General features: G+C 36.8%; 2 protein-coding genes across 6 annotated transcripts; one reads left to right on the top strand and one right to left on the bottom strand.

Moving 5' to 3' along the window:
• Positions 1-2,868: 2,868 nt before the first annotated feature.
• On the top strand, positions 2,869-5,550 carry LOC132613570 (putative pentatricopeptide repeat-containing protein At1g26500). The gene is made up of 2 exons (XM_060327638.1): positions 2,869-5,185; positions 5,224-5,550. The coding sequence occupies exon 1, from the start codon at positions 3,379-3,381 to the stop codon at positions 4,894-4,896; it is 1,518 nt and encodes a 505-aa protein (XP_060183621.1). The 5' UTR covers positions 2,869-3,378; the 3' UTR covers positions 4,897-5,185; positions 5,224-5,550.
• On the bottom strand, positions 5,343-11,976 carry LOC132613569 (probable methyltransferase PMT4). 5 transcript variants are annotated; one of them, XM_060327633.1, is made up of 10 exons: positions 11,651-11,973; positions 9,871-10,842; positions 9,528-9,663; positions 9,121-9,361; positions 8,266-8,491; positions 7,635-7,786; positions 7,214-7,517; positions 6,267-6,399; positions 5,832-6,025; positions 5,343-5,723 (listed from the first exon to the last, which is right to left on the bottom strand). In XM_060327633.1, exons 2-9 carry the CDS (start codon positions 10,377-10,379, stop codon positions 5,876-5,878), a joined length of 1,851 nt encoding a protein of 616 aa, XP_060183616.1. In that variant the 5' UTR covers positions 10,380-10,842; positions 11,651-11,973; the 3' UTR covers positions 5,343-5,723; positions 5,832-5,875. The 5 variants fall into 5 exon arrangements, with proteins under 5 accessions (XP_060183616.1, XP_060183618.1, XP_060183619.1 ...); XM_060327635.1 differs by having other exon boundaries at positions 9,871-10,751; XM_060327636.1 differs by having other exon boundaries at positions 10,716-10,842; positions 11,651-11,972.
• Positions 11,977-12,435: the final 459 nt, after the last annotated feature.

Genomic DNA, 12,435 nt, shown 5'->3' with positions numbered 1-12,435 from the left:
CAGCTCCAGGTCCACCATTTAGATCAGAGGGTGGGGATGCTAGCGGTAGTCGGATATGCGACTCCGGTCCAGAGGTACATGCTGTGATACACGCGGATCACTCGCAACTTGATTGGCAACCCCGCGAGGCCTCGTACAGATGGCCGAGGATATGCAGCACTCGCATGACAGTATGAGGCGTTGGTAATTTTTATTAGTCTTAAACTTAATTAATCGTTTTATGTATTACGTTACAAATTTATTCAATCATTAATATTTGCAAACAAATGCCGCTACGGACCGTATAGAGCATGCGCTAGGAGAGCTTGGACCATATGGATACCCCCGAGACAGCGGGATATGCAGCACGGATGGTTCAGCTAGCCGAGGGTGGTAAGCTATAGGCCCAAGAGCTTGGACGTCTCGATGAACCTATTCCAGAGGTCCTACATCAGGCAGCGGGTGGTCGTGATCGTGGTCGTGGTCATGCTATAGGGGTTGGTGGCCGAGGTGGTAGGGCCAGAGGGGGTCGTGGTCTAGTAAATGAGCTTGACGACCATACACCAGTTCCAGCTCCAGCCTAGCAGCCTCCGTTGACTTCAGAGTTCCCGTCGACTTCTTACCGGTCGTCGACTTCAAAGATCCTATCGACTTCTTACCGGCCGTCAACTTCAGAGCATCCGTCAACATCTATATATACGCCGGATTTATTTTCAGATTGCATGTTCTGGCCATCGCCTGCACAACCGCCAGTTCGGCATCCACAGGGTGAGCGGCCAGCTCGTGATCTACAGGGTGGCACGGAGCTGGATTTCGATTACTTATTCGAGGAGTTCGACATGTCTCCGGCTCCGGGGCCCGCTCAGGCAACCGTTAAGGAGCCGAGCCCTCTCACCAGCCATCTCAGGAGCTCGTCGACACGCAGGTTGGATTTTTTACAATAAAATAATGTATTAAATTAATTGTTTATATGTTATTTTATGATTAGTTTAGCATAAAACTAAACTAAATTGTTTATATGTTATTTCAGATTTATTTTTTTGCGCATGTGGACCCGTCTCCTGCTCCGGCACTATCTACATCTCCGGCTCTGGGGCCCACTCAGGAGATCGCTGAGGAGCCAGCTCATGAGCCCTCTAGCTAGCTATCTCAGGAACCCGTCGACACAGCGGTTTGATTTTTTATAATAAAAATGATGTATTTATTAATTGTTATATGTAATATCATGTTTAGTTTAGCATAAATCTAAACTAAATTGTTTATATGTTATTTCAGGATCATTCTTCTGCCGCCTGTGGACCCGTCTCCTATTGAGATTGAGTCATCTCCTGAAGCTCACATTTCGGGCACCGTCGTCTCCCATAGAAAGCATGTTTTGAACAAGCCCCCCAGGAGGGGAACGCAGGATGATCGCGTCATACAACGTGTACAGATTAAGAGGGAGAGGGGGGATGGAGATGATAGTAAGGGTGGTGGGGTTCGCCTTAGGTCTAAGGTTATTCTAAAGGCTCCCACATGTGGGACCTAAGGAGATGGAGATTGTGTATTTATAAATAAAATGTACATTTTATGTTAATATTATTATTTTTTTGGTATTATTTTGTTATTATTTTCTTAATGATAATTAGTTATCTTAGTTTTTATTATCGTTTAATAACAACTCGTGCGACGTCCTAAATTAATCAAAACCCTATAAAATAAAACACTTAAACCTAAATATAACAAGTTTCCAAACAAACAAAACTTACTTCGGGGCACTTTACGACCCCTAAAACGACGATCCAAACGTATAGATATACTTGATGCGTTGAGCCTACATTATTGTTTGCAGAAAAAGATATCAGGTTCTATATATAATATTGATATTTCGGCGTTTTTAAACATGTCTAATTTTTTGTCAAAGTATGAAAAAAACGTAAATTTCAAAACTATTTTTTTGAATAAAGGGCTGAGACTTTTAGTAAACCAGTACCGCGCACTAAATTAGTGTGCAAAAGGCATTTTGGTAAAAAAAAAAATTAGTGGGGTATTTTGGTACCTTTTGTGACTTTTTGGGTTATTTAAATTGCGAACTCGTATGGGGTATTTTGGTACTTTTGGGGTTATTTAAATTGCGGACTCGTATTTGTTCCATGTACCAATGGGCCTTGGTCAGCACCAATGAATGTTCATCTGCTCTTATTAACATGGCTCTAGTCACATGATTCACATCCACAAGTTCGAACCTATTACCAGTGCCCAATTTTCTCTACATCTTTTCTTGCTCTTTCAAATTCTTCAATTTGAATGCTCCTAAATTTCCAATCTTGATCACCAATCTTAATTTCTTCTCTGGCAAATGGTCTTGTTCTTTTGCAGAATTTTCCTTCATTCCATGCTCAAATTGACCCATCGAAAATGTAAATTCGGATATAGAATCTTCAATTAATTTGAAATAAAATTTACATATTTAAAAGTTACAGAAAAATACTATAAGTCACAATATTAAACAATTCAAAATATTTTTAAAAATATCCTTTTAATTCTCAAATATTAACTAAACACATAAATCAAAACTGAACAGAACAAGTATTAGTTTAGTACGTTCCGAAGCTAAAACTGCGTCAAATAAAAGTTTGGATTGGGTAACTAGAAACTGCATAAAGGACCTGCTATCATTTTTACTTTTTATTATTCTACCTCTCCAAGTTACAGAATTTTAAACTGTTATACGGAATTTTAAAATATTTCGTGTAAGCATATTTCGGTTTGATAATACCAAAATGCTCTATAAACTTGGCGGTCTTAACATGTAATTTTCCAACACACAAATGCTAAAACCTAGAACTCTCAAGTCTTTTACATTCCTCCTATCTGTATTACCCCATCGACATCTGCAAACATCAAAAACCACCAACACAATCCAATTTGTTCCTCAACTCAAATCTCCAAACCCCATTAAACCAGTGAACGAATCCCACCTCCGCTTAACAAATCTTTAAAAATAATTTTAATTTGAAAAAAGTTATTGGGAAAAACTTTTGTTGCCCATCAAGCATAAATTCTAGCTTTTGTCCATAAGGCAGGATTTGCAGTCAATTTAACAAGTTTACTGTCTTAAAATATTCTAAACTTTTACTTTATAGGCAAAATTAATTTATATTCACACTTATGCTCGATGAGCAATGAAAGCTTTGCGTAGAGAATTTTTTGAAAACTATTTAAAAAAAAAATTATTAATCAGAGTTCAAAAAAATCAAGATCAAAGGCCATTTGTGAACTTAACCCCTCCTTTTCACTTTCTTTTTCCACAAAAAAAAACTCATTTTTCTTACCCCTCTCTTTCCCCTTCTCAGTTCTCCCTTCAATAGAAACAACATTCAACATTCGAGGCAACCTCACACAATTTTCCCAACACAAATGTTAAGAGTTAGGATTTTCAAGTCTTTCACATTCCTCCCATCACCCCATCGTCATATCCAAACCTCAACAACCACCAATACAATCCAATTTGCACCTCAACTCCAATCTCCAAACCCCATTAAACCAGTAAATGAATCCCACCTCTTAAGAGTCTGTACAATTCTCTACCAACAACAACACTCATCTGACCAAAAACTCCACAACAACCTTAAAAAAACATCCTTTGACCTCACCCATGAATTTTTCCTTCAAGTATGCAATAAATTCCACTATTCTTGGAGACCTATTTACAAATTCTATCAATTTACCAAAGCCCAACCTCAGTTCACTCACACACCTACAACCTTCAACAAAATGCTAGATGTAATTGGAAAATCAAGAAACATTGATCTTTTCTGGGAAGTCCTTCAAGAAACTGGAAAATATCAATTGGTCACACCTAAAACTTATATAGTTGGGGTAAAGACTCTAGCTTTAGCTAGGGAGTTGAAGAAATGTGTTGAAGTTTTTCATTTAATGAATGGGTTTGGATATGTGTATAGTGTGGATGTATTGAATAAGGTAGTTGAGGTTCTTTGTAGGTCTAAACTTGTTGAGGAGGCTGAACATGTTGTAGTGAAGTTGAAAGATTTGATAAAGCCAAATGGGGTTACTTATAAATGGCTGATATATGGTTTTTGTGATGTTGGTGATATAATTGAAGGTTCAAAGATTTGGAATTTAATGGTTGATGAAGGTTTTGAACCTGATATTGCATCTGTTGAGATTATGATGGAGACCCTTTTCAAGAATAATAAGTATGTTGAAGCGTTGAAGATTTTTCAATCGGTTAGAGTAAATAGGATGAGTGAATTAGGGGTTGAGACTTACAGGTTGGTGATTAATTGGTTGTGCAAGAAAGGGAAACTTGGAGAGAGTTATGTAGTGTTTGAAGAAATGCAAAATAGAGGGATTAAACCCGATAATTTTATATTGGGATCGATAATGTATGGGCTTATGAGTAGGGGACGGGTTATGGAGGCGTATAGGGTTGTTGAAGGAATAGAGAAGCCTGAGATAAGTGTTTATCATGGGATGATCAAGGGGTTGTTGAAGTTGAAAAGGGCAAGTGAAGCGACTCGAGTGTTTAGGGAGATGATAAATAGGGGATGTGAGCCGATAATGCATACGTATGTTATGTTGTTACAAGGGCATTTGGGGAAGAGAGGGAGGAAAGGATCGGATCCTCTTGTGAATTTCGACACCATTTTTGTAGGAGGTTTGGTTAAGGCAGGGAAGACGTTGGAGGCGAATAAATATGCGGAGAGATTACTGTACAGAAATGTTGAGGTGCCTAGGTTTGATTATAACAAGTTTTTGCATTATTATTCCAATGAGGAAGGTGTGGTTATGTTTGAGGTGATGAGCAAAAAACTTAGAGAGGTTGGGCACTTTGATTTAGCTGATATATTTGCTAGGTATGGGGAGAAAATGGCAACTAGGGATAGGAGGAGAATTAGAAAAACAGAGTCATGACTGCTATGACACCATGTTGTAGTTCCATTCCCATGATTGCAACCTATACTTGCTGGTTCAGCTAAAGCTCCGTTCCTCTATCAATCCACTTGATCAAACAAACAACAGTTGAGTGATGCTTGAGTATGATTGAAATTCTATAGCTGGGAGCTTGGAATTGGCCCAAGTAAACACCAGCTAGTGTCTTATAGCGCGCTTCCTTTCTTTAGGTAGTTGCACTTGGGACCTTATCCGCAGAATGTGCATAATTCCAAAGGGAAAAGGAGAGGAGAGATTGGCACAAAAAGTTGTTCTCCGTTGGCTTGAGGAACAGTTTGGGGAAAGAAGCTTCATACCGTCAACCCAAGAACTTAGAAGTTTAAGTGAATGATCAAAGATGATAATTTCTGATTGTCAAGCAACTCCCCCAAGACATAGAAAGATAGCAATGAAGATGCACACTGAAATGTTAGTCACAAATCCAGGATTACCAGTAGATTCTGATTCTTAGAGCTATAAAACAATGTGTATCTCGGGAAACTATTTATAATTGATTCTTACATTTTGGGACAAAATCTCTTGCTCTCAGAAAAGGTGATTATTCACTACAAAGCACCACTTAATTACAAAATTGAAAAAGATCATGTTAAAACTGAAAAAAAAGAAGGAAAACAATGCTGAATGAATTGCTACATAAATCTTTTGAAAGGGCAAAAATCTTCTTTCTGTGCTGTCTCTACTCCAGCAAATCTTGCTTAAATCTGCAGCTTAAATTATATTTCCACCTGAGGCCAGCCGTATTATCCCTCTACAAGATGTCAAGATTGAGACGTGGTGCAGCTTGTGGCCTGGCAAGTTAAAAATAAGTCCAACTACATAAAAAATGACATTTGCAGGGAAAAAAAATGCAGGAGTAGAAAGAAAAAAGAAAAGGAAAAGGGCGCGCGCGCACATACAGGACTGCCAATCACTGAATTGTGAATTCCATTTCAAAGATGGATCACTTTCTCACAAATAATTTTTGGCATGCGAGTAACCGCTGGTCACTTCCATCCTGGAGGTCAATCACCCTGGCTTCCCAGCGGAGTTGTGTGGCTAACATCCTCACTTTCTCTATAGGGCCCAATTTATCAGACAGAATAATCCATCCCTGTCAAATTCAAATGTTAGAAAATTCAAGTAATCAAGCAATTATGAGTGACACATTTTGAAGGTGTTCAGTCTAATAGAACAGGAAAGACAAGAGTATCAAGCAATCAATGAACTATGCCTGAATCCCAAATCTCAAAAAAAAAAAAAAAAAAAAAAAAAAATTAACATATAGCATATCTAAGAAAAGCAAGCTTATGTAAAAGATAATTTAAAAGTGCAGACTTCAAATACAATATTACCTCAGGCCGTAAGATACGATCCATATCAAAAAGTACTTCAATTATACTGCATCCTTGCGAAGCAAGGTGTGACAGAAGTCCATTACCATGGAGCAAATCATATGTTCGTGGATATGTAGGAAAGGGTTCACACCTGGCCCAATATTAAGAACATTGGATATCAGCCTCAAACAAAATTCTTCAAACAATCTTTAACATAAAAAGCTGTTGTACTACTCATATTACTGTATCCAATACCAAGGGAAAAACGTGACTCAAAATCAACGATAAACATCTTATTGCGGGTAAGGTCAAGCTTCTTATGTTGTTTATTACTCCGGTTTTCCTGTATCTTCAACTTCTCCTCATTGAACAAACAAGCATTACTTTATGGAAGCCTCAGAAAAGGGTACAATCACAATACAAACTATACAATGTATAGAAGTCTTCAAAACCACACATTAATTTTGGAGATGCTTAATTGTAAATTACAGCATTAGGGTCATTTGATAATTTTAAGATCATTCTAATAGGTTTTGTGTCAGCAGTTACAGCAAGATCCAGCAGTTCCAATCGGTCATCAATCGAAAGGGAAACAGATGCAAGAAAACTGAACAGACAATAATCCATGCCACATGCAAACAAAGATCATAACATGTAAAAGAACAAGAAAACACTTTATAACAAGAAAACACTTTATTGTAAATTATAGAGAAATTTTATTGCCCACCATCAAGAGGATGTCACAGCTGCTAACAAATAGGATCCAACGTATTAAATAATGCCATCTCAAATCCACTAACTGTAAAGTCATTTAGGTGATTTATGATCACATACGTAACGAGAAATACATTGTTGCTACTTAACTAACACACTTCTGTGATTTTCTTCACTAAAATAATCTGCAAAATAATAGCTGAATCACAACTTCAGATAGATCTTGGTGAGTCTAAAACATGATGTCTTACCAGTTATGCAGAATGCCAGCAAAGCCTCGATCAAGTATGAGGGGAAGTGTATTATGCACCCCAAGAGGCACAACATTCATCACCCAAACTGATTTTCTTGCCTCCAACAATGCGACATTTAAACCCCCATAATGAGCATTCATGTCCAATACATTCCGCACCATATTATATGGAGGCAATGGATCATCATCACCGGGCCTTTTTGGATGGTCAGAGAAAATCAAGGGTGACAGCAAAGACCAATAGTTTCTCACAGTTGATTTCCAGAATTCTGAATCTTCAAAGAAATTGTCGGGATGAACTCCTGGCATAAAACAAAACACAGGCAATGATTGCATGTTAACAATAAAGAGCCAAAATGGCAGGAAATTAGAGAATGATGGTAAAGTTGAACAAACCAATGTTATTCAAATAAACTTGCCATGAACTTTGAGCTCAGTTGAGTTCATAGAATCAGATCTGCTATGAATTGGGACCCATCGGTCACTGCCTGTTCCAGATATACAATGTGCAAGTGGCTGGTAGTAGAGTTGCATATCCTGTCCTCTGCAAATTGGTATAGTACCCTTCTTGCTACATTGAAAAAACAAAACCCAATTAGAGAAGGTCAGGTGGTAGAAAGAAGACAACATAAAAAGGAAAACTATAACTTGAAAAAGAGAGCAGAAATGGAAGACATCTACATCAAAGTCTGAGCACGAAGGGAGGAGCTTCCTTTTTGTTGCTTTTCCGTGGGGAGTGGGAGGGGTAGAAGCAGGGCTTTTAAAAGTAATAAGCAGGTGCACAAAATGTGAATTATCTCAAAGTTGACCGTGCAAATGTACAAAATCCAAGTACACCTTCAAAAAAAACTTTACTAAACTCAAAAACATAATCTAATCATCTTCCTGAGTCCAATACTCAGCAGTCGATTGGAACTTTCATTTAGATGAAAATTATTAGTCAGATTTTAGTTTTATCAACTGAATAATGTGAAACCAAAAGCAGGTTCAAGGATATGATAAACAGAATGTAGAGGAAATACATGACATTGGCTTTTTCGTTAGTCTTACCCAGATGTATAGCACTGGGAATCAACTGTCTTCTGCCAGATGAAAGTTTCTTCTTGCTGTTCCAATAGAGACCAACAGAGCTTCTTAGTGAACTCTTCCAAAGGAGTAGACATGCTTCCCTTCTTTGCACTAATAGAACTACCCTGCTGCTGGGTTGTGGGTGAGGTTAAAACAAAATAACCTCCAGGCTTGAGTACACGGTCAATTTCAATAAGAAACAGCCCATCTGTTCAGTAAAATCATTATTAGTTTCATGCCATTACAGACTTGTTCGGGTATAAATCCACAGAAGGTCACTTACCATGCTGATTGTCGTTGAGAGATCCAACAAAGAAACAAAGTAAACCACAAAAACTAGAACGTGTTACTATCAGAAAAAGAAGAAGGTGTCTAAATATCATGATCTATTTAGCTTAGCAATAAAAAACAATCATCCCTGGCAAAAGACTGTCTTCACTTCCAGGGCAGAAACTAGTCGCAGTTACACTTAGGTGAGACAGGGCGGGGGTCCGGATTTTAAAATCAGAACTAATAATTTATCAGCACGATTTCCAAAAAGTTCTAGCAAGATTGGTCGTATCAAGATTTATTTTATTTTGCAGAAGATGTTCTGGACTGTGGAGGATGTTCGTTGTTAGTTTAGGAGATACCATGGATTACTAGTTGTAAGGTATCTCTACTCCCACAGCATGAAATAGACTAGTAAAATGAAGTAAATATCAAATTAGGTACATTGAGAAATACTTAATGCAACAAAATCTTCATAAACTACTGGTGGCAAATCTGGCAGGTCACACAAAACGATAATGAGAAATAAGCATGGGAAAGATAGTTCCTGAATAGCAATGGCAATACCTTTGCTGTCCCAAATGATTCCACACTGAGCACAATGAACCATGTCATAAGACAATGATGGAAATGGTAGCTGTTTCGAAACAAAGTTTCCGATGACTGCAGGAAGTCCTCTCTCGAGTGCTACCTGAACTTGGCTACCAGATGACCCATAAGCTGCCACACAAAGAGCCATCAAGTTCAACGAGAGTAGGTGGGCACCGAAGCTACCAAAGCCACAACCAATATCTAGTACAGTACGCACCTGTTATTCAGTAAATAAAAAACTTATATTCTGAAGTAGAATTATGGTTCTGCATCACAGTTCCAACGTTATGAAACCGGTAGCATACCAGAAGCGTCTATTCTTCGGAAACCAGCAATGGGCCAAACAAGTAGCTTATGGAAAGATGACTAAAATATTTACTTACACCAGCTTGACGGAATTCTGTATCACTTCCCAGCCCAATCATCTCTGCGATTTGATGAGAGTAATCTTTGACATCATCAACCATCATCCCATCTTGAGAATGGAAAGCAATTTGATTCTCTTCTAGTAACATTAGCCTGGACAAAAGAATAGTCATAATAAGGTAAAGCCGTAGAGGGAAATATGTCACCTCACATACAGACTTCAAGATTATTCCTACAAATGAATTAATCCAGAAGAGCTCGGAAACTTAAAATGCAGAACTTCATCCTTCTAGCATGTAGCACACCAATTTGAGATGTTTAAAATCATCAGCAAGATCATTTCATTTAATTTTAATTTACCGTTTCATAATGCTTCCAGAAGAAAGGAACTGATCTTTGGTTAGCTTCACATTTCCACTCCATATAACATCTCTGCCTGCTGGCCAAGACAAAGGAATCTTATAGTCCTTAGGAGGACGAATCAGACAATGTTGATCTTCTCGTGATAATTCACAATGCCGATCTAACTCCTCCCCATCTTTAAACCCAGCAAGAATATTTGCAGACACATTATAGCAAGGCACATAATTTTCTCTTTCCTTACCACAAAGACCAACTTCCTTTATCTGATTTTCGCCCACGGAAAGGCTTTTTAGCTCTAAATAATCGCTTCTTGCTTGCTCCTTTAGCTTTCTATAATTTGTATAAATATCAGACTTCACAGAGGAAGTGACCGAGTTAAAGGCACTTGAAGATGATCCTAGCAATGCTATCACCACCAAGACACTAACAAGACATAAGAGTAACCAGTTGAATGACTGTCTAGACCCGAACTTTTTTGATAATTTGTTAAGCAAAGGGCTTTTCATCTCCGATTTATGTAACCTCTACAAAATTCAAATCTAGAAGATCACAATGTGCTAGCTTATTTGCTTCAACCTGAACGTCCAAGAACTATGAAAACTATACGCTGTCATCAGATATCATCTCCCATATATATCACAAAAAATTCAAACAACTTCAACTAGGAATGGTTAGAACTCTACTTAACTTCCTTAAGAGAATGGAATTCCAAAATTATACCAAGCCAAGCAGATAATCAAGATCACAATCTCAATCCTGTAAGTCTCCAATCCGAAATTAGAACAAAAAAGTTCAGATCAACTATAACTCCTCCACGAAGGTAACGAATAAGGCATCATTACCAGTCCTCGATACTTGAAAAGTCCCCCAAAACACAACTGCACTAGAAAATGCCAATTTCGAATCAACTCTAGCTATATCCTCAAAAACAAAATTATCCAAATCTAGCAACTACACCAACAAATCAACCTGCAAAAAACACCAAATCCAAAATCAACCAAAAAAAAAAAAAAAACAGAAAGATACACCTTAAGCATAATTGTTATTCAAATTTTCAACAATTCCAGTAGAAAAGGACCTCAAACACAGATCATAACACAAAATTTCTAACTAAGATAACGAAATTAGACACAAAAACAAACAGCAGAAAGGAATCACAATTCTTATTCCAACTTTCAGCATTTCTAGAAGGTACCCCTTCGTTCCAATTAAAGTGTCTTACTTTCCTTTTTGTTATGTTCCAAAAAAAATGTATTTTTCTATATTTAGTAAGCTGACAATTCAAACATTCAAGTTTATAACCACAAGATTCAAAGTAAATTTTAATACATTACACACACTACAAGGTCCAAAATTCTCTATCTATTTCTCAAAATCCGTGCCTAGTCTCTATTTAAAAATAAAAAACAGATACTAATCACAATTCATATTTCGATAATCCAAGCAGGTCTCAATACAGATCAAAAACACAAAATCCACCTAAGATCAAGAAAATATGAATGAAGAAAAAAAATTCCAAATTTCCAGCTTGAGAGGTAAGAAAATGTCAAACACAGATCAGATCCAAATTAAATCACATTATATAAAGTCGATCACTAACTAAATCAGAGAGGAATCTAGCCCTATGCGGTTTAATTCAAATCATGTAACACATATATAACAATTAGTAACATACACATTACAATATATGGTTAAGCACATGTTTTCAGCTCATCAACTCTAAATAATGGAATTCACAATTGAATTATAAAACTAATGATTAGGATGGTTGATGTACCAGTTGAGCAACAATGTGTGAGTGTGAGTATGTAATTCCGTTATATGTACGTATAGGTTTGACAGTTGCAGAGGGGGCTATACAGAGCAATTTTGATTCGCCATTGACGTTTAGAGAGAGAGAGTGTGTGTTCTGTATTAATGGGGAAACTAATTATTTAAATATGTTTATACATACATTGTTTAATGCGAATTAGTGCGGTCTTTACAGATCCAATAACAGAGGCTCGCAAATTGAGAGGTATTCTCATTATTACAGGGGAATAATTGCTTCTCTCAAACTTGCAAAAAGGAAATCTAAAGAATTGTTAAAACAGAGGTATGTTTTTACTGCCCCCAAATTTAAGTTCTATTAGTAACGGAGAGAAATAGAATATACTCCCTCGGCCCACTTTAGATTTTTCATGCAAAATAATAAATAAAGTGCATAATTTATCAATTTATTCATATTAATTGGTGCATATTTTTTTAGATTTAAAAAAATAATTTGAAGTGATTATTTAATACTATGAGTAAAACAGAAAGAAAAAAGTTATCTTATCTTGATATGCGAAAAATGACAAGTAAAAATAAAAATCTATTTTTGGAATAGTGATAAGTAAAAGTGAACAGAAAGAGTACAATTTTGTGGTCTTAAATTAGAAATGTGTGTACTCTTTTAAATTTTATCGTCTTAAACTTATTAGAATGTTGAAATTAAAAAAATTACTAAATATACATAGAGATATTCTTTTTTGACAGATAAAAAAGTAAAGCAAAACACTTTTGGGACAAATGGAGTAATTA

Source organism: Lycium barbarum, chromosome 10 (genome assembly GCF_019175385.1).
Source record: "Lycium barbarum isolate Lr01 chromosome 10, ASM1917538v2, whole genome shotgun sequence".
Taxonomy (NCBI): Eukaryota; Viridiplantae; Streptophyta; class Magnoliopsida; order Solanales; family Solanaceae; genus Lycium; species Lycium barbarum.
The sequence above is the reverse complement of the archived record's forward strand: the minus strand, read 5'-3'. Positions and strand labels throughout refer to the sequence as shown.